Source organism: Corylus avellana, chromosome 9 (assembly GCF_965113065.1).
Source record: "Corylus avellana chromosome 9, dhCorAvel1.hap1.2, whole genome shotgun sequence".
NCBI classification, from domain to species: domain Eukaryota; kingdom Viridiplantae; phylum Streptophyta; class Magnoliopsida; order Fagales; family Betulaceae; genus Corylus; species Corylus avellana.
Genome location: NC_142498.1, coordinates 15860553 through 15888374, shown reverse-complemented (window position 1 = coordinate 15888374; position 27822 = coordinate 15860553). Strand labels below are relative to the sequence as shown.

General features: G+C 35.5%; 3 protein-coding genes across 3 annotated transcripts; all 3 read left to right on the top strand.

Annotated features, from left to right (window-relative positions):
• Positions 1-396: 396 nt before the first annotated feature.
• Positions 397-9699, top strand: VDAC4 (voltage dependent anion channel 4). The gene is made up of 7 exons (XM_059605068.2): positions 397-487; positions 2259-2339; positions 3651-3718; positions 6020-6130; positions 6304-6390; positions 7742-7950; positions 9242-9699. Exons 2-7 carry the CDS (start codon positions 2291-2293, stop codon positions 9549-9551), a joined length of 834 nt encoding a protein of 277 aa, XP_059461051.1. The 5' UTR covers positions 397-487; positions 2259-2290; the 3' UTR covers positions 9552-9699.
• Positions 9700-10598: 899 nt separating this feature from the next.
• On the top strand, positions 10599-13699 carry LOC132189822 (protein YIP4a). The gene is made up of 3 exons (XM_059604625.2): positions 10599-11173; positions 12868-12942; positions 13194-13699. Exons 1-3 carry the CDS (start codon positions 10682-10684, stop codon positions 13452-13454), a joined length of 828 nt encoding a protein of 275 aa, XP_059460608.1. The 5' UTR covers positions 10599-10681; the 3' UTR covers positions 13455-13699.
• An 8191-nt stretch (positions 13700-21890) lies between these two features.
• On the top strand, positions 21891-24077 carry LOC132189498 (AAA-ATPase At5g57480-like). The gene has a single exon (XM_059604241.2). The coding sequence runs from the start codon at positions 22357-22359 to the stop codon at positions 23875-23877; it is 1521 nt and encodes a 506-aa protein (XP_059460224.2). The 5' UTR covers positions 21891-22356; the 3' UTR covers positions 23878-24077.
• Positions 24078-27822: the final 3745 nt, after the last annotated feature.

Sequence of the window (27822 nt, the reverse complement as noted above, 5' to 3'; positions counted from 1 at the left end):
GAAGGATGATTCGAAATAGTGACTTCCACTTTATAAGGCATGGTCAACCATCGATTGAGTTACCCATTGAGGACGTATTTTTTGAAAAATGTTTTGACTATTTTTTTAACCATTTGTAACAATTTTTTAAAACTGAACCATATGACATCATTTTACAATTAAACCATTTAAAAAAAAATAAAAATTAATTGAAGGCCAAACTAGGTCGTTTTGCACTTCTATATATTCACCTCTTCTTCTATACCCTAAACCTAAACGAAAATCACTCAGCCTCTCACCGTCTCACGGTCACGCTGTCACTCTGCATCTCTCTCCCAGTCTCTCGCCCCCGGCTGTCTCTTCTCTCGTCTCTCTCTCGCTGCCGTCCTCGCCTCGCCGTCTCTCGCCGATTTGGTGGATCTCGACGGTAAGGTCCACCAGCTCCCCTGCTCCATCAAGTACGACGGCCCTTCCTCTGTTTCCCACTATTTCAAACCCAAACCCACTGGTAATCTCCACCATCCCTCTCTCTCTCTCTCTCTCTCTCTCTCTCTCACTCTCTGCTTTTGTTAGATTCTCTGAAATTTGTGCTCTTCGGTAAATGGAAAGGGATTGAGGTGGAGGGTTTAGAGCTGCAGGAAGCCTATTTCAGAGGAAGGAAGTTGCAGGGAACGGTCATTCCAATTCCACAGGGGTATTCTGTTCTCGAGCCCAAGCTCGAGCAGGGTTCCAATCCTGTCAAGCCGAGCTCCATTTTCAGGCTCGTGCCAAGCTCGAGCCTGAGCCTGAGCCTAATCAGTCAGATGTTTATTCCACCATTCTGGAAAAGTCTACAATATGGAAGTTCTTCTTTTGGGGAGGGGGAGGGGGGGGGGGGGGGGGAGGCTTTACAAATTTTTGTAGCACTTAGACCAATAATTGGCAAACCACATAAGCCACACTCTCCATTAGGCTTCAAGTGGAAGAAGCCAAGCTAAAGAAAACTTCCACTGCTGCCATGGCCCATAGTAGCATGAATTATAAGAGCTGAAATAGTTGTAGGCCCTTCAGGTAACCATACATAAACAGGCAATTGGGAAGATTTAGGATTGGCACCAAAAAATAAAAGGAAAGTGCAGAAAGGGACGAGTAGAAAATTAACTTCAGTGGTAGTGCTGCCCCTTAAGGGAGAGTATCCGGAGTTGTTTAGCATTCAGTCCTCTAATGGCTTTACTTAGTGGGGCATTAATTTGTTAGAGTAGTGCATGATTGGGAGTTGGAATTCTTTACTTCATACTTCGATCAGTTGTATTCCATCAGATTGAGATAGGATAGTAAAGACATGTTTTATTGGATCCCCTCCAAGAGAGGACGGCTTGAGGTTAGCTCGTTCCATGATAGCACTCATTTCCCTTGGAGGTGCATTTGGCAAAGTAGGCGCCTTTGAGAGTGACTTTCTCTTTTGTTTGGCCACTTTAGGTAAGATCTTCACTTTGGATAACCTAAGGAATCGGCATATCAGTATGGTTGATTGATGCTGTTTGTGTAAGAAGAGTGGAGAAACCGTTGACCATCTCTTACTCCTTTGTGAATTAGTTTGTGCATTATCAAACTTTATCTTTGGCTTAGCGTGGGTCATTCGCTTGTAGGAGAGGGAAGTTGTCTGGAAGATGATTTTGCTATGCTTGATGTGGTGTATTTGGAGAGAAAGAAATGATTGAAGTTTTGAAGATAGAGAGAGGACGGTTGCGGAGTTGAAAGCCTTCTTCATTAACTCCCTTTTCCAATGGAAGGCTGCCTATAATTGTTTTCATATTTCTAGCTTTCGTGATTTTTTTTTTTAATCTTTTATATTTTTTTGGTTAGATGTGTCTTTTGTATTTGTCATGTGTTCTTGGGTGCGTCCTTTAATTTTAATGAAATTCAATTATTTTAAATAGAAAATTACCTTATTTATTGTAAATCAAGTTGTTGAATACTCCAAACACCTGCAACTAGAAATTGCTAGTTATCCATTGAAAACAAGTCATTTACTCTAGAGGGTATAGTTTCATCAATCATCCTAAAGTTACTTTTAGTAATGCTAGGTGCTTTATTTCTAATTGCTTTGGGATGCACTGCATCCAGTGTGTGTTAATTTTACGATACGACACTCGAATGCATATCATAGTACAAACATATATACTTATTTTCTGGTAAAATATTATGAAATGAGTCATGTTACTTTTATTGCAATGCACAGTATATTTGCTGTTGTGTGAAACTGCAACTTATGGTTTATCATCACATTTGTGGCACAGGGTACGGATCTATTCTTTCTTTGTAATTGAATATGGCCAGTGGTCCGGCATCGTTTTCAGATATAGGCAAAAAAGCAAAAGGTATCTCCTCTATGAAATCATTATATATGGTGTATTGTTATGTGTGTGTCGTGGGCTGAATATTTGGTGATATGGGTGGTAGAACACTTTCTCATTGGATTTTTACTTCTGTTTCATTTCTTTGCAATTTACCTGAAGTTTGGACAAACATAATTTGCAAGTGCACATGCAGTAGAACTTTTTTATAATGCATTATTTACCATTTTCTATAAATGTTAGATTTGTGGAGATGAGGAGCATCTTAAATTTTTGTTTAGAAGTGACTGTAGGTTGCAACAATGCAAGGGTAGCAGCACTTTGTAACAGTGATAGTTTCGGCAGCATATTTTAAATATTTTATTGTGAGGATGGCATTTATATTCTTCTCAGACTTCTCTGGTTGGCAAATTTTTTTTCTTTTCTTTCTTTTTTCTTTGGGGTTGGGGAGCAATGGAAATGATAATCTGTCAATAGTAAACCTCCCGGAATGTGGTGACAAGACTAAATGTGATCAGGTATTGTAATTTACAGATCTGCCCATTTAGATAGTACGCCCTAATCAGGTCTTATGGCTCTTATCCATTTTGTCTAATTTACTGCGAGTTGCATCTGATGAACAGCTGACATATTTGTTTATCAAGTTGTGACTAGAAAGACATGTCCCTCTAAAGCTAAGTAGATCTGCAAGGGTTTCAACTCCTGACTGATGTGAAGTACCCAAGCTTGAAATTAAGAGTTTAAAATTGCTGAGCTTGTTTCTGGAGGTTTTGTTCCAGCAAACAAGTACTAATATAAGTGGGAAAGTGATGTAAATGATTGGTACGTAAATTGTGGTGTAGAGTTTATAGAAGTTGACCCCATATAGATTTGATTAAGTGATAATTACTTGAAATGGGGAAAGGAAAAAGGAAAAGAAAAGTTTAATAATTAAATATTTTTAACAAGGTCTGAGGCCTAGCAATTATGCAATTCTTATTTTGAAATATGTCACATAAAGTGATTGGGGTTATAAACTTTGGCACTAAAAACATGTCTAATGAATAGAAGGTGGTAAGTTACATATTTGAAAACTTCAGATTAAGTTATCAGTGTTTCTATTAAGTAATGAGAGTTATGCATCATGGTTCTTGATGAAAACCATTGTCAAAGAAACTTGAATATATTTTTAGATTATGCATCAACTTGAAAACCTATATGAAGGAACCATCATTCCACTATCAAGAGCCTTAAATCTACATTTGTGTTTCCATGAAATTTAATGCAGAAGATTTAAAACTTTGCAGTACCGTGCTTTGTCAATTTTAATCTTGTTAAATTTTGACCTCTATGCAGACCTACTGACCAAGGATTACAACTTCGATCACAAGTTTACCCTGTCATTGCTGAGCTCCACTGGGCTGGTATGTCTGATCCTACTTTCTGTCTTTAGGTTCCCTATTTAAAACCTACACTTTTGGTTATGGTAGTTTGACTACTTTACTAGGAAGATTTGACCTCTCTGCTTTAATTTGCTGTTGGTTCTAATTTTTTATGCAATGATGATGCCACTTAAGTTCTTGGTTTTCTGTTTTTGGGAGGAATTACCTAAGATCCATTGTTTCATGTATGTGTTTATTTCTCTCTTGTGGTGATCAGAAATCAATTAAGAATTAAATAATGAATCTCATGATAATTTCCTGGGTCTGCCTCCTTTTTCCATCTCCCATTCATATACCCTAAGAAATCCTTTTACACTGTTGTTTCATGTAACACCCCTTTATAACGCCCTAGAAAAAAGTGCTAACCGCATCTGCCCTATCACCCCAAAAGAACTTGTCATTTTGAAGCTTTCCTATAATTTTATAAAGCCCAGTTTTACCTAGTAACTAGGCAATGTGAGACTTTCCGCTCATGACTATCTTTATAAACCACCCAGTTTCACCTAGTAACTAGCTTTCTTAGAATTTCTTATAAAGCCCAGTTTCATCTAGTAACTAGGCAATGTGAGATTTACCACTCATGATTCTCTTTATAAACCATTCACTTTATGTGTGCTATTCATATTTCCAATATGAGGCCGGGGTGTTACATTTTAGGTGATTGATATATTTAAACTGTCACAGTCCATATTATTGTTAGTTTTTGCTCTAGTTTTGGAGTCTTAACCATGACAGGACAATTTCAGGCTAGGACTAGAGAAATAAGGTGCTAAAAATCCAGTGAATTTGGCTTTTAACTGGTCTACTCTCGCTCCCTATCTACTGAGCCAGAAAAAAGAAATTATGGAACAAAATTAGTTAAATCAGAACTTAGAATTTTTATAAGAGATGCTGATGTATCTTTTATTGTTTCTTTTAATACCAGGATGTGAGATTTTGTGCATCCTTCCTAAGATGATAACATGGTATTAACTTTTTGGCTTCTTAGTCAATTATTCTTTTGTATATAAGTCTCGAGAAACATGGTAAAAGATTTGGATGGTTGAATGATTTAGGTCATCTAAAGAGATTGGACATAGCATCCCTGATGCTGAGTTCTGGCATAATAAAGGAAAGTGTGAACTTCTCAGACGCAAGAAGATTTGAAGGGAAAAAAAAAAAAAAAAAAAGAATTGACAAAGGGTTGCTTTACTTGTCATCATCACTAAATGTTGGAAGATTTTGGCTTTCTATGTCTTTCCATTTTAATGACTTAAAAATAGTGACGAGGAAAATGCTAGCTTTTTATGTTTTTTTAAAAATATATACTTATCAAAAAATAGTGACGAGGAAAAATATAAATGCAAACAGTAGGTCGAATTTTACCATTATAATTCCAGTTTCAGAGTTAATCACTTTTTTTTTTGGTGATCTTGTCTTGAATATTGAATAGTAATCTATGATTCGAGAATATTCAGTGGTTGAAGCATAAAATCATAATGTGTTATATTGGATTTCACATGTAGATGTGAATCTGTTATACGTTCTTATGCTGTTTTATTTTTGTCCTTTTTTAGAAAAAACTGTACTGTGCTCCACACATATGCTACAACAAGAAGACCTTTTCCAAGGGTCGGTTCATTTTGTAACTTGATTAGTACTCCAGAAATATATTAATTAGGTGTTTTTCAACTTGAAAATTCTCAGATTTCAAGAGGACACAAGTCAGTATTCTGGTTTCCTCGTAGGAAATGTGTGGTGTATATAGATATTTTACCTTCCAAGTTTTAAAGCAAATTCAATTGCAGAATGAAGTTCAAATGCAAAGTATACTGCTTTCATCTGATTGTTCTCTTGGTGTTTTGGTTTCTTTTCCATTGTCATTTTTTTTTCTCCCTAAAAGAATGTTGGCCCTTGTTGCTGGCGTATACCTTGTGAAGGACCTATCACATTATTGGTATTATAGGGTTTATATAAATAAATAAAAAATGTAGTAGTGCGAGTTTTGATTAATGAGGTAGGCCTTATCTGTGATTTATGTTATTAGAGTTCACGTTTAACATGAAAAGATGAAAGCCCTCAATTTGAAGTAGATACTATAGAAATCACGAGTTTTTCTTTATTTTCCGTGATAGCACCTTGGCATCCTAATTTAGCTATAGTCATGCTGTATGTAAGTTGAGGAACCCTTCGTACATATCTTTTGATGTCTGTAGATTTTTGCAAAAGCAGTGTTTAATCTACCTCCCTCTTGCTCATAATGTTGTCTAATGGAGCCTATTTTTGTTCTTAATTTTTTGACAGGGACTTACAGCTACTGGTTTAAAGAGGGACCAAATTTTTTTTGGGGACATAAATACTCTGTACAAGAGTGGAAATACTACTGTGGATGTGAAAGTTGATACCTATTCTAATGTAAGAGAACATTCTGCCGTGGAACCTTTTTTTTTTTCATGGTAAAAGTCGCTAATATGCTATTGTTGTCAGGTTGCTAGGTGGGCCCCATGATTTTCCCATGTGGCGTATCACTAATATCTGTTGCATAACCTCAACAGCTTTAATGTATTCCTAATTTACCTTTTTCACAGGTGTCTACAAAAGTGACTGTGAGTGATATCTTCCCGAGCACCAAAGCAGCATTTAGCTTCAAAATTCCTGATCACAAGTCTGGCAAGGTCAGTGAAATGCAATATTTTGGAAAAAAAAAAATTGGCAAACAATTTTGACAAAAAAACAAAAACAAAAACAAAAAACAAAAAAGATAAAAAAAAATGATTGTGGTCATGCTGCTCAGTGAATAATAATAATAATAATAATAATAAAATGAAGTAGTAGTGGTCATCCCTCATATGAGAATTAGGGTTATTATATGGTCTCTATTTTTTTTCCCTTTGAAAGTGTCTCCAGTGAGGTTTTTCTAGCTCCCAACAGTTGGTCTTTTTTATAACTCCATTGATCCCAACCAAGATTCTTAAATTGGGAAGTGAGCAAGAAGCAATATGTGCTTTAGTCTAACCGTACAAGTATAACATATAGCATTAATTGCTCTTTTGACCATTCCAGGCTTTTTGATCAGTCGATTTATCATTAGGTCAAGGATACAAGGGTTTTAATCTGGCAATTATGATGACTAAAAGTATCATTGTTTAACAAACTTGGGATGCTAACAGGGTAGTCCAAGATGTGGAGCCATACCCCAGACCCTGTCTGTGAAAAAGCCCACTTCTTTTCGTATTCATCATTATTTGTGATGAGAAAGGGATGGCACAACCGTACAAGTATAACATATGATGCATTAGGCTAGGGTCTTGTTGGTGGAAAAAGTTCCAATTAGGTTTAGTTCACCCACGGATTGTGTTATTCGTAGATTTATTACTGGTATGTGATTGTTAAGATTCTGTGTGAATTTAATTAGTTCATTTTTTTCATTTGTTTTTTTCTTCACGTACCTCCGTGATGTTTTCCAATATGACATTTTATGTCAAAAAAGTTCGTGCAGTTTTAGAAACCTGTAGAAAGAGGCTTTAAGAAGTCCATTTATTTTGGCCAAAGGGTGTTATTTTTTTTTGATAAGTAATAGTCAAGTTTTATTACAAGCGAAAGGCTCCCCTATGTACACTGGAAGTATATAAGTGAAAACACCTAACTAGAAAAAGAAAAAAACAAAGCTTACCCACATAAGAACCCCAACAGACCCTCAAAAACAAACACCTAGAGAAGCCCAAAAGCCCACAAAACCCACACGAATCGTTACAACAACCCAAGAATCTCAAATAACACTCACAGACATACATAAAAGGCCCAAGCTAAAGCCCAAACTAAAGCCCAAAAGAACCAAACACAGCCCTAAAAACCGCATTTTCGATTGCTGAAAACAATGATGTCCCAGCTTGTTACAGAACTTCAGATGTTCTCTATTACTCGGATAACTTTATTTCAGAAGTTATGATTGTTAATGTTAAAACATAGAATTCAGCTCCAAGGTATTCTGAAAGTATCTCACATTTTCTCTGCATTTTATACCAGCTGGATGTGCAGTATCTCCATCCTCATGCAGCAATTGATTCCAGTATTGGCCTGAACCCAAATCCTCTTTTGGAGCTTTCAGCTGCAATTGGCAGCAAGGATCTCAGTTTGGGGGCCGAAGTTGGATTTGATACAGCTTCTGCTTCTTTCACAAAGTACAATGCTGGGATTGGCTTGAACAAGCCAGATTACTCTGCGGCCCTTTTGTTGTAAGTGAAGTGAAATCTTTAATTTCTTTCCAGCGTTCTTAAATGTGTATTTATTCTTATTTTTCATTGTTTCATATTTTGTGTGTGCTTATGTGTTTCAACGTGACTTTTTTCTTTTTAAGTAAACGAAATATCATTAAAGGCGCAAAGGCGAAACTCAAGTACACGGGAGAAAACACCTAGTTAGAAAGAAAAAACAAATCAAGAAAACCTTGAAAACTAATAAGATAAAACTATAACTAATGATAAAGTTGTGAAAAGAAAGACTTTAGTTCTCACTGTCTTCAAAATTTCTATCATTTCTTTTCCTCCAAAGACACCAGACTAGACCATCTTTAACATATTTGTGCTCTGAGAATTGCCTCCCAACCATCTCCAGCATGCAAAAAGGTCTACTACTCTCTTAGGCATAACCCAAGCTAACTCAACCTGACTATAAATAGCACTCCACAAGGCATTGGTGATCTCATAATGAAGGAGATGATCCACAAACTCCCCACTCTTACACGTACAACATTAGTCAACCACAATAACACGTTTTCTAAAGTTATCAATGGTGAGGATCTTCCCTAGAGTGGCTGTCCAAACAAAAAACGAAACTCTCAAGGGGACCATGTTTTGCCATATACTCTTGCAAGGGAGGGGACGTTATAGAACGATCTAACGTCGAACTTCTCTCTCTTGAAAGGAACCCAATGGAGCTTGTCTTCATCTTCTTGCACAATTGGATTGTGCATGTACAACCTACCAAGAAATTTGTCTTAGGGCTAACTTGGACTCCTTTTATTTTTGTTTTCAGAAGTTTTAGACTGGTTCAAAAGCAAGATTTTGGTTCTCAAATGTTAATGATTCACTTTTAGCAATTGAAAATGAACTGTGTTATGTTCATTATGGCAAGCCCTCAATCAATGAGATATGAACTACACCTTAACAGTGAGCCGGAAATGGGAGGGAAAACAACTCTTTAGACAGAATGTTGAATATCCATCACTACCTTTTTTTTTTCTTAAATGTTCATTATGTCTCCACGTTATAACCCATAAAATTGGAATATTGTCAATTGGCTTCCACTAGAGAAGTCCATGCTGCTGATTTGATCCACACAGGTTTCCATAGAGAATTAAGTGAATGCTGTGTTTTATGGTTTAAGAAAGGTTGTGTCGATTAGGTGGAGTGAAGTAGGACTGTCTAAGGAGGATTTTGTTGTCTTTTTGGAAATGGAGCAAAATTCAACTTACAGTTATAAGAAATCAAGTGTTTGTGGCCTAAGAATGTTTTCCTGTTTATGCAGGACGGACAAAGGAGAGACGTTGAAGGCATCTTATGTTCATTTTGTGAATCCTGTGAATGGAACAACAGTTGCTGCTGAAATGAGTCACAGATTTGCCAGCAATGAAAACTGTTTTACCATTGGAAGCTCTCACGCAGTTGACCCGCAAACTTTGGTAAAAACACGATTCTCTGACAACGGGAAAGTTGCAATGCTATGCCAGCGTGAATGGAGGCCGAAGTCACTGATTACTGTTTCGGCCGACTACGACTCCAAGGCCAATAATAAGGCTGGCCCTAGGTTGGGTCTTGCCCTTGCCCTCAAGCCATGAGGAATTGAGATGGGCGACTGTTTTGAATTTTTAATACATTTCTTTCCCAATTGCATGAGGGTATTTATTATTACCCTAATTATATTTGAAACCCAAAGAACTAGGTGCAAGGATGAAATGTTTTGAAGCATTGGCGCGGGGGGGGGGGGGGGGGGGGGAATTGGACCCATGTTTTGGAGAAAAAGAATAATATAATGATATTTACATTTTTTTTTTCTATTTTATTTGATTTCCCGGAATGCCATAGAATGTGAGGGTGCATACTTTTGAGGCGGAATTGGGGTTTTACTCCCCGGGGGGATTAATCTCTTAATTTTTGTTTTTAAATTCCTGTACTTCAATTTGAGTTTTATGTCATTTTCTGGCATAATTTGATAAATTGATGAGAAATGTTATTCTTCATGCTCATTTCACGTTGATTCATGGAACATGTTTTACTTGGTTAATAATTATCTTTTTATTGAGAAATAGTGTACTTATTTATTACTCATTCCACACCGACCGATATTATTTTTATTTTTATAATATTTGATATAAAAAGTCACTTTAAAATAAGTGATAAAATGGGTGTGAAGTTTCTGAACACAATGTGTATACCAAAAGATTGCTATAATTTGTGCAAGCAAGAGCATACTCACTCACTAACATTATATGGCCTCTAAATCTATATCATCATTATACAATCTGACTACTAAAACGGACCCTTTTCCTCCCATATTAATTAGAAGAAAAAAAAAAAAAAGGAAAAAAAAAAGATTATTAAAACAAATTAATTTGTCTATGAATCAGATAATCATAATCAATTAACTTACAAATTAAGCCCATCGAGTCATCGACTGACCTCATTTTCACTCGCCTCCTAAGCGACGACGTTTAGATGACTTGTAAATTAATTGACCTTTTAAAAAGTTAGAAAATTAAAGTAATTGAAAAGGAAGGTGACGACGATTCTTTTAAACCAGACCTAGGCCATGCAGTTGCACTTGTGTCCTACCTTAATTACCAAAAGAACCCCACAAAAAAAAAGAAGAAAAAAAACGTTTCTTTTTATCTTCTCTGATCTCTCCTCAGATCTACTCTCAAAACAGATCTCGTTCCTACACTTTCCCGGAAAATCTAAAAAAGAAAAGATGTCGCACGCCGACACGATACCCCTCCACCAGTCCTCCCAGTCGGACATCGACGAGATCGAGAATCTGATCAACGCCAGCGTCCAATCGGGCCCCGCCACGGTCCTCCCGGCCCGGCCGCCCAGCCCGCCACGCGCCTCCATCCCCGTGGTCTCCTCCTCCCCCTCGCCATTCATACAGTCGCATCTGCCTCCTCCTTCTGCTCCTCCGCCGCCGCCACCACCCTCCTCCTCCACCTCCAGCCAGAAGGTGCCATCCGTGAGCATCGGGGTGACCGGGTTCGGGCCTGCCGCGAACACGCTGACGGAACCGGTCTGGGACACGGTGAAGCGGGATCTGGCGAGGATCGTGAGCAATCTGAAGCTGGTGGTGTTCCCCAACCCCTACAGAGAAGACCCTGGCAAGGCTCTCCGCGATTGGGATCTCTGGGGCCCCTTTTTCTTCATTGTCTTCTTAGGCCTCGCTCTCTCCTGGTCTGCCTCCGTCAAGAAGGTCTGCGAGCCCAATGCCTTTTTCCTTTTTCCTTTTCTTTCTTTACTTTTGATCTTATGAAAGAACCGCAAATGATGCATCTGTGAAATGATTGAGATATCGACAGGACAAGATTAGGAAATGATAGTACTAATGAGGATTATTGAAAGTTTAACCAATTCGTTGATTCTTGAGCAAAATTTGCATCACTAGCATTTCCTATATAACTCTTTATAACTCGTTTATCCCCAGATATATGTCAATTTATACTGTGCACCCCAGAAAATTAGTCCCATATTATGTGAGGAGTGCGAAGGCCATATATGGGTGCTGATAAATCGCACATTGATTCCTTATTAGGGAAGAGTTTAGGCTATAAGAGCATTCCTAGTGGGCAAGGCAAAACCCATTTTTAGCCAAACTGAGCTCAAAATATCCCCTGCAGCAAGCTCGGTAGTACTGCAGTAAATTTGCCTCTTGTCAGAGTGTCTCGCTACATTTTTGGGCATTACTATATTCAGAATACTCTGTTCTCTCTCTGTCTCTCTCAATAATCTCAAACGGTCAGCTTCCTCCTTTTGATCTACTTCTTCTTCTTCTTGTTTAGTCTTTGAGAGTCTTTGTTTCAACCTTGTTCACGCAAAATCTGAATTTCAGTTCAGTCTCTAAGAAAAACTTTCTTCAGCAACTGGTTATATTTTCTGGAAAAAGTTTTTGAATTTTGGCTGATTTGTAGATCCGAATCCACAAGACTTGGGTATTAATTTGAGTATCAGGAAAGTAAATATAGGAGGAGGATTGAGGACATTGATGGAATCAGATTGATTTGGGTTTTGAATTTTGTTGCGGGAGAATTGGGTTTGTGATGGTTTAAAAAATTGTTTGAAGTTCAGAAACTATTCGTGGGTATTATGGATATGGATTTGATTGTTGCGAGGAGTTCAGGATTGAGTTTCAAGGAATTGGGTTTCAGATTCTTTGGAGAAGAATATTTTTTTGACTTGGAGAATTGGAAATAAAGAAAGAATATTTAAATAAAGTATAGAAAGATTAAGAGAGATTAATGTGCGGTGTTTTAGGGAAGTGGCTATCTAAAATATAAAAAATGGATGTTTTAGGTAAAATTTAGTGTTTGCCTAGTTCACTAGGAATGCTCTAAGTGACTTTGACTGGTCCAATTGGACAAGTATGGTTAGCACATCTCTAAGTCATGACTTATATTTAGCAACTATTCTAGCAGACCGATAAAGTATTGTAGATTAGTGCTGGTACCAATGTAGCCTTTTTCCACTGAATACATCTCTCCTGGAATTGTTTTAGCAAAAAATGGCTTGGTTTATTTTTCCCAGCTATGGTTTCTGCTGTGGAATATTTTGGATTACATGGAATTTAACTACAAGCAACTCCCTACTTTTAGTGGCTATGTATCATCTGGGATCGCTGCATTTGATTAGCATATGGAGCCTGTAATTTTGTCATGAATTTAATAGTCTAAATACCTCTCTGCCTCATCAATTTGCATTTCAGTTGCAATGCTACTCTAATTGACCGTAATATTCAATGAAGATGAAGAAAGTGAATGACTGATTATGTATCTATATCTATTAAGAGGCTTTTTTTTTTTTCCATTCAAAGTGTTTTTCATGTTATTTATTCACTTATTTTTGTCTCTTTGAGTCTCTGCTCATCATCGTCATTTTTTCTATAATCTTCAGTCTGAGGTTTTTGCTGTTGCATTTGCGCTACTTGCTGCTGGTGCTGTGATTCTGACCTTGAATGTACTGCTGCTGGTAATTCCCTCGCTCTCATACATACTTAGCATTAACAATTCTTGAAATCTAGTCTACAATTGTGCATACACAACATTATGAAAATACCCAGATGCTGTTAGATTGAATTTTGGAGATGCAAAAGTCTGCATACTTTTCTTCTATAGAATATAAAAATTCAAAAAAGTAAATTAGAGAAGCACAGGGAAAAAAAGTTTTCATACATAGTAAGAAGTGGACTTTGGCTGAGGTTCTTGTATTTGCCATGTTAGGGGGGACATATAATCTTCTTTCAAAGTCTGAGTTTGCTTGGTTATTGCTTGTTCCCTCTGGACGTTGGAGCCATAATCTGTATGTTGAAGGACAATGTGATATTGAAAGTGATTGTTGTATGTGTGACGCTGGCGTGGAGCTCCTGGGCCGCATATCCTTTCATGAGTTCAGCAGTCAACCCAAGGAGAAAAGCCCTTGCGCTCTATCCTGTTTTTCTCATGTATGTATCTGTTGGTTTTCTCATAATTGCCATTGATTAAATACACCAGCAGTGCCCATTATAGAGATTCCAATGAGAGAGCATCATAAAGCATTTTCTGTTACATAGAAATTTCATGTAATGATTAATTTTCGTCTCATGTTACTGTATTTTTTGATGTCTGCGTTGATACTTCTGGAGACAATTCTGCCTATATGCTAGTTGTATGAAGCAGTCTACTACACGCTGCTTTATCCTCAATCTGATATGTATATTGACTAAAAGATAAAATAGTATTTACACTTATCCTTTAGTGAAGAGTACTTGCAATTTAGAAAATTCTTATTAGTTTTCAGCTTAAGTGTAATTATTAGTTGTCTTTGAGAAGAAAAAGTATAAATTTTCAAGTCTTATCTAAGAAAAAAAGTTATCATACTTGAGTGCTGGGTTTAAAGTCCTTGTAAGTCCAATCCATTCAAAATGTTGTTCTAGGATGTACAATCCCTCTCTCGCATTTTCGGCAGGCATAGAAGGCCGTAATATAAGGAGCATCTGTTTTATTAGTTTGTGAGGGAATATGTTTTTATTTGTTGTGGAGTTGAAGAGAAGTGAACATATATCAGCTTCAAGACTCTAATAAAGTAATATGTGTCTTTTAGCATGTGAGAAGTACATGTTTTTTTAATAGTATTAACAAAAAAACATGTTCTACTTGCATGCTTTAGAAATACTCGTCACTTTATTAGATTAGTTTGTATGAATTAGTTAAATTAGAAAAGACTTCATTTGATGACGCATACATATTTGGGTTATCTTGTTATTGTCGCATTACCTACTTCAAAACTCAAATGATATATATCACACAAATATGTTATAAGTATTTCATTATGTTAAGTTAGCTGGGTGTAGCAGTTTTTGTATTTACATTTATATAGAGAAATGATTCACATCAATATTTTTCTCATCTCATTTCGTCTTTACAAATTCAATAGATCAAACCATTAGATTTGTGGGACTCACGTAGACTCTATACAAATTCAATGGTTCATCTATTCACTATAGAGATGGTTAAAAGATGACTGAAAAAATAATGAATTCTATTATTTCTCATATATATATATATATATGGTTAAAGCTAAGAAGAAGGGTCATTTGCTGGGTAACCCAGCCATTGTGGCTGGGTCAAGCTGTTGTTGGGCAACTAAAGCATGGTTAGACTGGGTGATAGCATAAAAACATGATTGTGCATTCTCTCTTGAAAGTTTGAAACCTAAAGGCTTATTGATTACTTTATCAAAACCTATGAATGCACCTAAAGGCTTCTTTGATTACTTTATCAAACTCCCCAACTTTACTTTCCATCAACTTATCCTCACTCTCATAACCAACCCATTTAATCACTCGTTACTTCTTCCCCCTTATGTTGCTGCCCTCTATTCTCGAGGACCCAAACTTTTTTCTCATGTTTAGTACAAGCATAAGTAGCATGTCCAAAGGCATTGCCAACCCTACACATTTCAAAGGAATCCATCAGACAAAAATTAGTTACAAACCAGTTTGTAACTAATTCATACGAACCAATCTAATTCATACAAACAAATCTTAAAACATGTGCTTCTTATTAATGCTAAAACACGTGAAAAACATATGCTATTAAAAAAAAAATATGTACTATTACATGTTAATGGACACATGTCACTCTATTAAATTAGTTTGTATGAATTAACTATAAACTAGTTTATGGCTAATTTATGTCCGTACTCAACCCCTATAGTAACACACCGTCCATTTTTGTTTCTAGCTCAAGCTCCTTTTGGAAGCTTACATCAACATTGACTTCTACCAAGACTCTAGCCAATTTTTCAGCTCCACTTTCGAAGAATCATAGGCTTATTGGCTATGTGCCATATTTTCTCCATAATAGCATCACATCATCTTGAAATCTGAAAGCATACAATCCATTTTCCAGGGTGAATATGTCAACTTTGTCATGCTGCTGCTTCCATATTGAATCCAGTATTCGCTTCATAGTGAAAAATGGAAGCGGGAGAAATATTATACTTCTCAAAATTTTTTTTTTAGAAGTTAGTTTTTAAATGATGTGTCATCATCACATGAATTGATGACACACATCTTTCAAAATAATAAATTTCATGTGATGGTGACAAATCATTTAAAATTTGAAAAGTGTAGCACTTCTCCTTCCATAAATTGGCCGACCAAACTAGGTCGTTATTACCAAACTAGGCTTAGTAATAATTTTCCCATCCTTTTTCATCGGCTCAAAGTAGTGTAATTTTCCAAAGGACTTAGAGTTTTGAAGAAGTTCTTTCAAAACCTGTTGAAGCACCTTCAATCCTATACTAAATTATTCTTCGCATTTTCCTTTGACTCAACTATGGTTACATTTACTTCTAAATTACCCTTGGAGAATAATTCTTATAAAGTTTTCGCACAAACCAATCATTTTGTGCATTCTAATAAAAAGTAGACATGTCAACTTGAAACAAGAAAAGCAAATGCACCCAAAACACGGGATCTCACCTCTTGGATCCCTCATCCATGAAAAAAAATAAAAATACTCTATGGTTTATCTCTATCACTCATCTATCTCTCCGTTTAGAAACTTGCAATTCCAAATCCTAACCTTTACCACCAACACACTTAAGTGTTTAAAAAGTTACAAGCCATGTTTTGATAACCAAAATACACCAATACTAAAAACTTAGCAAACTCTCTCCTGGGCTATTTGATGACAAAAGCCAACAAAAGCAAAATACATGTAAATGAATTACAACCGCAATCAAAGCCTATCAAACCATTAGACTTTGAATGATTGAAAAAAAAAAAAAAATCTTATACTACATTTTTACCCATAATGCTGACGTGACATTGACAATTAATTTTTAGTTTTTTTTTTTCTTTTTTTTTTTAAATATGACTAATTTAATTAAAAAAATATTAAAACTATTCCCACCAATCCCAGCACATTTGGACAGCCAAATTGTTAGTTGGGTTGGGCAATGAGTGCTTGATGGCATCATACGCGGAGATTTGAGGAAAGTTGGGTGGTTGGGACTACTACTACTGATTTAAATATTCTTAAAATCATCTATTAATTAATTAATTAACGTCATTCATGAGGGAAAGGAAAAGAAACTGTGGTCCGTACAAAATGGTGCCTTAAATATCTTTTAACGCTGACATATGATTATGATGATGAAAATGATAATTTTCTCGGGAAAATTATTGAGTTGTCAGATATGCTCTCTACTCTAGTACTCTACTCTACTACTCTCTTATCTTTCCACCATCCATAGCCTGTATAGTCATACACACGCACAGTCTCTATCTCTCTCTCCAATGATGTGAATATTTGAAGTATTTGCGTGAAAAATAAAGACTTTTTTATTATTATTTTTAATTACCGATTATTCATTTTTCACCATCACCATGACCATGCGACGACTGAATATACGTGCCGTGCAGCATATATGCAGAAGCAAAAGGACCAAGTGGCCTGCAACTCATGACACACTTTTATCGTTACTATTGTTTTCTTTGATTTACCTGGGCAGACACTTGTACGGTCAATCGTCCGATATATTCTGTCTATATTTATTTATATATTTGTAATATATATATATATATATTGTGGTTACGTGAGGATCGAATTTGTACGGCCATACCGCAGAGGGAGAGAGTGAGAGGTTGCCTTTACGTGCGGGTTGAGTTTTTGAGCATGCAGGTGACCCAAATCATGGAAGAAGAGTCAGAGAAGGATTCTCTTAAAAGAAGGTGTTTAATTAAATTTAAATTTTAAGGTATATATTTTATTTTATACTTTAAATTTTATTCAAAAGATTATAATTATTATTTTTTTTAAAAAAAAATTTATATATATATATATATCATAAATGAATAAAACTGTGCAATTCATTCAAAAGATTATAATTATTTTGGCATTCCCCACCATCCCCTGGCGGTAGGTCCTTTGCGCCTCCGCCTTGTGTGTTGCTGTTTTTTGAACTTAGATTTTTTTTTTTCCTGCTTTCTGTCTTGTATTTTAATTCTATTTTGTTGTTGTGTTGCTTTCTGTTTAACTTGAACGCTTCAGACTTTGTGTCCGTGTAGGGTATTTTTTTGGGTCTCCTTCTAATTTATAGAAGTGTTAGTGGTCTGTCTATATTGAGTTTTTAAAAATAACCCAAATCGGTTGGGCCTCAGACTCTGTCTCTGTGAAGGAAACCCTCTTTCTACTGTTTTTCTTTAGAAACTTGTCAAGATTTAAGTTTTTAAGAGTTTTCTTATTCAAGATGATTTTATCCATCATTGAACGCTACGACTTTAATCGACTACATTCGCTAGTACCTTTCTCCTTTCTTATCTCCTACCAATTCACCAGTCTGTCATGTTTTAATTATCAGATTAACTTGTATTTTGTTTCAATGTTGTAATCTATTTTGAATGGATGGAATGAATGTTATTACCCAAAAAAAAGAAAACTGTGCAAATAAAGGGCTTGGGGCAAAGAGCCTTTGAGCTATTTCTCTCTCTCTCTCTCTCTCTCTCTCTCTCTGTCTACTAAATAGTCACTTCTGAGAACCAAACAAAAGAAGCCAACAATTGAAAAGAAACCATGAGACCCGACGAGAGGATAGACATTGATACTCATCATTATCATCCCCTGATATTATTTAAGTTAGAAGAAATTTTATTTTAATCCCCTGAAATTTCACCTAATTTTATAAATTTCCTCTAAATTTTTAAATTTTTCATTTTTGATTCCTGAACTTTCAATTACTTTCAATTAGAACCATTTCGTTAATTTTAGCAGTTAAAAATACAAAAAAAAAATATCAAAATGTCCTTAATTTTCTTTTTCTTTTTTTTAAATAAAAAAAACTTTTTGGAAGTTAAAATTTTATACAAAAGTCAGGGGTATAAACGTCATGTAACGTTTAAAATCTAACGGAGGAGTCCACATTGAGAGTAATTGAAAGTTCAAGGGTCTAAAATGAGAGATTTGAAAGTTCAGAGGAAGTTTGTAAAATCGAGTGAAAGTTCGAGAGACCAAAGTGAAGTTTACCCTTTAAATTATTATATATTATGTTACGCATTCTATTCATTGATGAGATAAAACTTGATTACAACGTTCAACAATTACAATATCATCAATAATAGATGAGCATTTCCAATGTGAATTATTACTCTTCCTTAAAAAAGCTCATATGAGCAATCAATTAATATGATAGCGTATGTCTTTATTTTAGGAGACCTTTTATAAATTATGGGCCAGCATCCCCAATGACCTCTCCAAATATGATGTTCTGACAAATTTTGGTTAAAATTCACATAAACCTTCATTTATCAACCTCTCTTCTCATTCTCTATTTATAAGTCTGATCATATTTGTACTTTATATTTGGATAAACAATCTTCCTTCCTATCTTATTTTTATATTCATTTTCCCATTATCCCCCTCTTTAGAGAGTTTATTGTGTGATCGTTTCGGAAAGTTTGCTAGTTAAACAACTTAAACTTAAAAATGTGAGTGTTTTAGTAAATTTTAACTAAAGTATTGAGAGTTTAATGTGAATGATCTTAGACATAGGCCTAATTTACCTTACTATTAAACCGACCCTAATAACAATTTAGGGACTAATTTTTTTTTTTTTTTCCTTTTACTTACCCCTTTTCACCTAGGGATCACCTGTTGCTGGTTTTAGACTTTTATTTATTTATTTATTTATTATTATTATTATTATTATTATAAGGACTTTCTCTGTTCTTCTGTTTAGAATTTCATTAATTTTTTTTTTTTAACAATGCTCAGCATTTTTTTACTGATCCGAAAAATAAAATTGTGTAAATATTTTTTAGGAGAAACTTCACTTTAAACTCTTGAATTATTATACGTTCTGACAGGCCCTCAAACTTCAAAACCTTTCAATTTGAATCTCTGAACTTTCAATTGTAGTCAATTTGAACCACTCTATCAGATTTAGCTGTTAACTTCTAACGGCGATACCTAAAAAGACTAAAATATCTCTGATTTTTATTTTTTTAAAAAAATAGAATTAAGGATAAATTTGAAATTTTATAAAAAAGTTAGGGGTATAAACGCCATTGTCTCACATTTAACATTTAAAATCTGGCAAAGATGTTCAAATTAACTGCAATTAAAAGTTAAAAAGTTCAAATTGAAAAATTTTAAAATTTAGAGAAATTTGTCAAAATACGCAATAATTCAAGGGTTTAAATTGAAAATTTTCCTATTTTTTAAGTTAAAGTAGAGTTATTGATAATGCACGTGTGGACTGCCCAAATATGATCCAAATAGTATATGTTCTCTAACCCTTTATTTAATTAGATAATTAGTCCACGCAAATTTACGTGGTCTAGCATGCTCATTATCTACGACCATCTCTTTTTGTACTCTTTTTAATTAGCATATTTTTTTTCTTTCTTTTTTTTTTTTTTAGGTGATGAGGGCAGTAGCATCTTATTCAATGCTGTAGTGGTTGTGCCTCTTTATTAATCATCATCATCATCATAAATACCTGCCCCCTTATTATAAAACTACTTATTTGGGATTTGGGATTTGGCTTCAGAGAAATTAATACTAAAAATAAGGCGCAATTAAGTGGTCTGCCTCAGACGTCTCACAAGTCACAGCGGCCTTGTGTTGCACACAGACCATCATAACAAACCTCCACATTGATGACTTCTACCTCTACGAGCCTCACCTCGGTAAAGGATTTTTTCATTTTAAATCTTTTAGTGTATTTAGAAGGTTAATATTGTCTAAAAAATTTAATCTCAACAAAATTTGGACGATTTTATCCTTATAAATGCATTAACAAGAGAAAATAGTCTAATAAAAGGGATTTGAAATGAAGATGATCATTTTCCCCTCACATCTAAGCTCAGCATCAAATCAATTATTGGCTCCAATTACTAATAATTTAGATAAATACAAAATATTGAATTTTTTTTTTTTAAGTTCAATTTCTATCGATTTAGTGTATCATTTTTTTAATTATTTGTAATATCGCCGGTCCATTAACTTTTTTCCAAAATACTCCTATTTGTTTTAAGAAAAAAAAATGCAATGATTAAGGAATTAGTTCTAATTTAATAGTATTTACAAAAATATCCATGCCTCAATCTTTACAATAAATTTTAAATATTTTTTCTAATAAATATGTATTTTGAGAATTTTGTTGGGATTTAACAGAAAATCCGAACGGATTAAGAATATTAAAAAAAAATTAAAAGTTCGATACACTAAATTGAGAGGTTTTAAGCTTTGGAATGGAGTAAATGAAGTTTTCCTTCCCTAAACAATTTTATATAAAATTCACCGATAAGTTTTTGAATAGCCTAAAATTTAATTAGACAAATAAATCTTGAATGAAATTTTTCATATTAACCGTCTAAATTACTAGCTACGACTTGAAATAGGATTGGGATCATCAATATATAATTTGAATATTTTAGGTAGCACATTAATATAGAGCTCGCGTGAGATTTATTTACCTAAATAAATTTTAAGCTGTCCGAATGCTATAAATCTTTATGAGTAATGCTATAAGTTTTTCTAGAGTCATCTCAAATGTGATGTGACTTTTAAAATTACTAATAAATCAAATCAATAAATCACATATCAAATTCAACGGACTTATAGTATTACTCAATTCTTATACTTTTTAAATGTTTTTGGAAGAAAAGTTCCTTAACCCAGCTTTAGACCTCATAAAAAGGCCTCCAACAAAGGTCAATTCTCCAAAATTAAAGCACCCAAAGAATTCATGTAGGTCATTTTTTTTTTTTTGTCTTTCTTCCATCTAATTATTATTTTTTTAAAAAAATCAATCATCAGGTTTATAAGATTTACATGGGTGAGGGTGTAAATCCTATAAATCTAATGATGTACTTAAATCATTAAAGAAGTTGTAGGAGAAAGAATGGTAAGAAGTTGTCATTAGAGATATATATAAAATTGATTAGTAAAACAGGATTCTGAGTGTGGTAAGATTTTTTTTTTTTTTTTTTTTTTTTTCAACTAAATCACGCAACTTGGCGAATAGCGATCCAGTTGCAATCTATCTCTATTTCTGAGAAAAAAAGGAAACTTGAAATCGTAGAAGCATACGTCGATCTGACAAGAAGCCCAAAAGATGGATGAATATAGATGAATGGGACCCACGACAGCTTCCATCTTTGCTTGCCCATTATTATTATTATTAAATATTATTATTAATTTGTCTGTCTGAGTTTGTAATTTTTATTTTTTTTTAAATAATAAAAAAAACCTGCAAAAATTCACATGACAAATCCCTGTCAGCTTCTCCAAATTGTTGACGCTGTATTTGTATATATTTTGTATATAATTTCACTCAACTGATTCTCCTTGGACTCTATTCGTTTGCAGCCTCTGCACGACTGCACCACTCAGGACAGCAGTGAAGCCTTCACACACACAGTCTGTCTCTCTCTCTCTTTTTTAACCCAATTCAATATTCATTGTCCCTTTCTGAACATCTTGAAATTATCATCATCATCATCTCTCTTTCTCTCTCTCTCGCCTTTCACTCTCTCCGCCCCCCTCCCTGTCCATCCTTCCAAGTAGCAACCGACTTATATTCAAATCCTCCATAATAGTGCACAGGAAAAAACTCAATAAAGCTCCAACAAAAACCTCTGTAAATAGGCCCCATCTCTGCACTCTCATCTCTTCGCAACTCATAAATCCAAAATCCCTTTTTGTTTTTTTCCCTCTTTCCCCCTTTTTAAGCTTTCCCCCCCTATGCTTTATTCCCAACCCTCTCTCTCTTTCTCTCTCTCTCCTCTGTCGACAAATTTCCCAGAAGAATTCCAAAGCCCACTAGTTTCACATTCTCTATAAATTGAGCAACACCCATCATCTCTCTCAAGTCTCAGTACCAAAAGAAAAAGAAATGAAAGAGTATTGGACCTCTTTGGCCTCCCTTCTGGGAGTTTTGGCCTTCTGCCAAACGCTCCTGCAAGTGGTATTCCCGCCGGAGCTCCGGTTCGCCACTTTCAAGCTCTTAAACCGGATCTCCAACTGGTTCTCCTCCTACTGCTACTTCGACATCACGGAGATCGACGGCGTCAACACCAACGAGCTCTACAACGCCGTCCAGCTCTATCTGAGCTCCTCCCTCTCCATCACAGGCAGCCGTCTCAGCCTCACCCGCGCGCTCAACTCCAGCGCCATCACCTTTGGCCTCTCCAACAATGACTGCATCGTCGACTCCTACAACGGCGTCACCGTCATCTGGGAACACATCGTCACCCAGAGGCAATCACAGACTTTCTCGTGGCGCCCTCTACCGGAAGAAAAACGAGGCTTCACTCTCCGAATCAAGAAGCGCGACAAAAAGCTGATTCTCGATTCGTATTTGGATTACATAATGGAAAAGGCCAACGAAATGCGGAGAAAGAACCAAGACCGCCTTCTCTACACGAACTCAAGAGGCGGATCCTTGGACTCCAGAGGACATCCATGGGAGTCCGTACCGTTTAAGCATCCGAGCACATTTGAGACGTTAGCCATGGACCCCGTCAAGAAGGACGAGATCCTGAAGGATCTCGTGGATTTCGCCAACGGTCAAGGATTCTACCAGAAAACCGGCCGGGCCTGGAAGAGAGGGTACCTGCTATATGGGCCTCCGGGGACCGGAAAATCAAGCATGATCGCTGCCATGGCAAACTATCTCGGTTACGATATATACGACCTGGAGCTGACGGAGGTGCACACAAATTCGGAGCTGAGGAAGCTGCTGATGAAGACGAGCTCCAAGTCTATAATTGTCATTGAAGACATTGATTGTTCTCTGAATTTGACCAACAGGAAGAACAGTAGTAATACTTACTACGACGTGGCTGAAATGCGAGGTGGGTGTGTCTCCGGCGAGGACGGCGCCGGCGGGAACAATACGATAACGCTTTCCGGGTTGTTAAATTTTACAGACGGGTTATGGTCGTGCTGCGGGAGCGAGAGGATTTTCGTGTTCACCACGAACCACATTGAGAAGCTGGATCCGGCATTGCTGAGGAGCGGGAGGATGGATATGCATATATACATGAGCTACTGTTCGTTCCCGGCGTTGAAGATTCTGCTGAAGAATTACCTGGGGATCGATGAGGATGATTTGGATGGCGCGGTGTTGAAGGAGTTGGAGGACGTCGTTGACAAGGCGGAGATGACGCCAGCGGATGTCAGCGAGGTGCTGATAAAAAACCGGAGGGATAAGGAGAAGGCGGCGAGGGAGTTGTTGGATGCGTTGAAGGTGAGGGCGGAGAGGCGTGCGAAGAATGCGGATGAAGTGGAAGAGGAGGAGCAGGAGAAGCGGGCATTGGAGAGCCCCAAGCAAGGCTGTGAGTTTCCGGAGGAGGAGAGTTGTAAGGAAGGAAAAGGAAACGACGAGAAAGATGATAGTACGATAGAGAAATGAGAAGGTTTTAGGGTTTTTTTTTTTCCTTTTTATTTTTTTTTATTGCCCTTTGTGTTATTTATGGTGCAGAAAGTTTAGAGCTTGAAATGATTTTGGTGAGCTTCTGAGTGAAGAGGAGAACTATAGTCTATAGGGAAAAACTTGGCATCCAATTTAAACATGTTTTTATATAAATATATATAATATATTTGTGTTGTTTTTTTGTTGGAATAATGAAGAATGTGATCCATAAATAAGCATATTAATTAATTTTACATGTGATGGGTTGGACATATCATGGGACATCTTTTGTGTTACATTACAAATATCAATTATCATTGAGGTGGTTGGTGGTACTTGGTCGAAAATGAACTTGCTAGCTAGCTTAGGCTTTTTTGTGACCACCTGGGAAGCACATGGCCAAATCTATTTTTTGATGCGACATGTTTGGCGTTTCAAAAAAATACACATCCGGGATCAAAAATGATAAAATTATCTCTAAAAAAAATAAATAAATAAAACTCTCTTTTAATGCCATTCTGGGAGGGAAGAAGGGAGGAAGGAAGTAGGAAGACTGTGTTAGTGGATAGGTTTGTGTGAAAAAGAAGAAAAAAGAAGGAAAAAAAAAAAAAGGTAAAAGAAAAAAAGATGCCGGAGATTTTGTGTTGGGAAAAAGTGGGAAAAAGGAGGTGGAAAGTGTTTGAGTTGTGAGTTATAATGAGAAAATGTTGACATTTTTTGTTGGTGATTTTGATATTTGAGTTGGAAAGGGGAATGGGCGGGTTGTCAAGGCTCTCGATCGGTTGGATATGGACGGGGGTACGTGGTGGGGTGACAATGACTAACAACAACCTTTTAATCTTTCTTTTTTTTACATGGAAAACATGCATTTCTTGACGAAGCTGGAACACTCTTCTTTTGTCTGCACTCTTTTTACCACCTTCTTTTTTTCTTTTTTTTTTTGGGGTTTGGTTTGGTTTGGGTATTAAAAGGGAAAAACGCGGCTGACATGCATGGCCACTCAATTGTACACACTTTTCATGAACCAATCTTTGATTTTTGATTTTTGATTTTTTTTTTATTGGATGTAACATCTCAACAATATGAATCAAATGTAATTACTATTATGTTAATCAATTTTATGAATAATACTACATATAATTTTACGCTTACACTCTTATTTTTATATGTTTAGACGTGATTTTTAAAATTATTATTGAATTTTTTTGATAAAAAATAAAAAGTGTGAGAGTGTGCGTATGTGGGTAGCATTATTATTATTATTCTAGTTTTACTAATAGTCTTAGTGTTGAAAGGATTTTTTTTTTTTTTTCAAAGCTTTATTAATTTCAATATAGCTGCATATATGCATGTGCACATCAATTTCATGAGAACTTTTTGTTAAACATTTTTATTTAAATTATGCTACATTTTATCAGCAAGTTAATGTTACATGCGTTAATGCTCACTATATATATATATATATATATAGAGAGAGAGAGAGAGAGAGAGCAAAAACCCTGGCTGCACACTCCTTAGAGGTATTTTTGTCACAAATTGTAATTTTCTTAAAAATAAAATCCTAAACTAATTTGGACTCAAAACCTAATCCTATTTGGAAAAGAAAAGAAAACCCTAAACTTAAAAAAGACTCCTTATAGACTGAGCCAAGTCAAGCCGAGTATTGAATGTTCAAGTTCAGTTCATTTTATCTTATTTTGGTTACTGAGCTAAATAATCTATCAAAGCTTGGCTCATCTCAAGTTTATATGTATGTTTTTATAGTACGTACGTGCGTGCGCGAACACACATATATATATGTGTGTGTATTATATATATATATATATACATACACTCATGTTCACACAAACACACATGTATATCAAGACTCATAGTAACAATAATTTAAGCTATATCTATCATATTAAAAAGAGAAATTTATTTTACTGAAATGTTCTCATTAAAAAATTGAACTAATGCCATAAAAAATAATAAAAATAAACTTATACGAGTCGAACCGAATTTATACAGATATAGCTCATTTATTAACAAACAGAGACTGATTCAAGCCCATACTTATTTGTGAGCGGTTAGATCTATTTGTTTACAATCCTATGTGCATGCAACATAAGCCCCATCTCTCCCAATTTTTTTTTTTTTTCACAACTTTATCTAGTAGTACATTTTCTTTAATTTTAATTAGGTTGAAAGTATTTGCTTGTTAAATTCTCTAGAGTATTTCAGTCGCTTTGAATTTTATAAAAGGAGCAGTTTGCGTGTCAAAATTGAGTACATTGACAACCCCTGAAGGCTATGTGCAAAAGGAGGACGTTCAAAAGGTAGAAAGAAAACTAGGAATAATGGAATATGAACTTGAGTATAATCTTGACTATCTCTATTGATTCTTCTTCAAAAAGCTATGGGAATAAAGTTAGTAGTGTCTGAAATAAAAACAAAAAATTAAGCCTAACTTTTTTTTGTCTATGAAATTGCAATGCCAAACGCATCCTTAATCTGTAAGTCATTTTATTATTTTGTATAATTTTTAAATATAATATTATGTTGTCTTTGTCTAAAATATATGAAGTTATTGCACCAAACCAAACTCATATTTCTAAATATAATGTTGTCTAAAATAAAAATATGATATAAATTCCTAAATAAATCTGAGCAAGAATAATGTGAATCTCCAAAATTCTGATTTTGTGAGCTTAAACTCTAAATAATTCATAATTTTGGATATACATAAAAATCTTAATAACCAAACACGCACTAGCCAGCTGCCTAGGCTAGGGCATGTTGGATAAGGGAGTTATTCATAGAAACGCTACGATTTCTCATGGTGTTCTTCTGTTAAATTCTCTTTATCCTATGTTTTTTAATGGTGTTTTTCAGTTAATGGGTTAAAAAATTCCAAGCATCTCGTATAATTACAAAGAGAAATCCCAAGTTAATTACTTCATATATTACTTGATGATCTTAATTACCTCCGCAGGAAGACCTGTTCGGAAAACAAACTGCCACGTACTCAAAATGAAAATGAACAAGAATCATGCATGCATTATTAAAACTGGCCTTGGATGGTGGCTCTGGTTGTAAGCGGATAAGGTGAGACTGGGACAGGTCACAGGTCTTATATTCACTTCTTGTTGAGGGGTTGAGGGTGGGACCCAGATCTTGACGTAAATCCAACATGAAACTAGCAGGTTAAAGTTGAGGTAATGTCCGTTTCAATTAAATGGATCGGTTTAGGATTAATCAATATAGTCTTATATTCATGCATTAACATGACCTGAATCCGACACGTGACATCTAGGGCTGACAATTTTTTACACGAACCTAATACAAGATTAACGGGCTAGAGTTGAGAGGTCAAACCCGTCTAATTAAACAGGTTGAGTTAATGTTAACCTATATAATTTTATACTCATACTTTGATAAGACTCAAACCTAAAACCCGAACACAAATTGCTACTCCTAGTTGTGGGGTTAACAATTTTTTACACGACCCACTAACTCGACAAGAACTTAACACGAAATTCGGAGGTTAAGTTTGAAAAGTCAAACTCGTTAACTAAATGGGTCAAATTAGGATTAACAATATATAATTTTATACCCATGTCTCGATACGATTCAGATCCGACACACGAACAGAAATTACCAACCCCGATTGATGGAAGTAAGATGCCCACAACATGTACATCACTATCCATACTAAGCAACAAAGATTGCAGTCATTTTGAAGATCAAAATACAAAGATTTTTATTCCTATGGTTCCCCACTGAGGCATGTAACATGTCCCACACACATTTAATAGTGTGCTCTTCCAACCTCCAACAATTAGTCCTAAAGACAGAATAATTTCAATGGTGCCGCCTTACTCATCCAGGATCTTAGACCATGTTATATTAAATCATTCACAACTGGCGAAGTCGACTGCATGCATGTGATAGTCCAAGATTTAT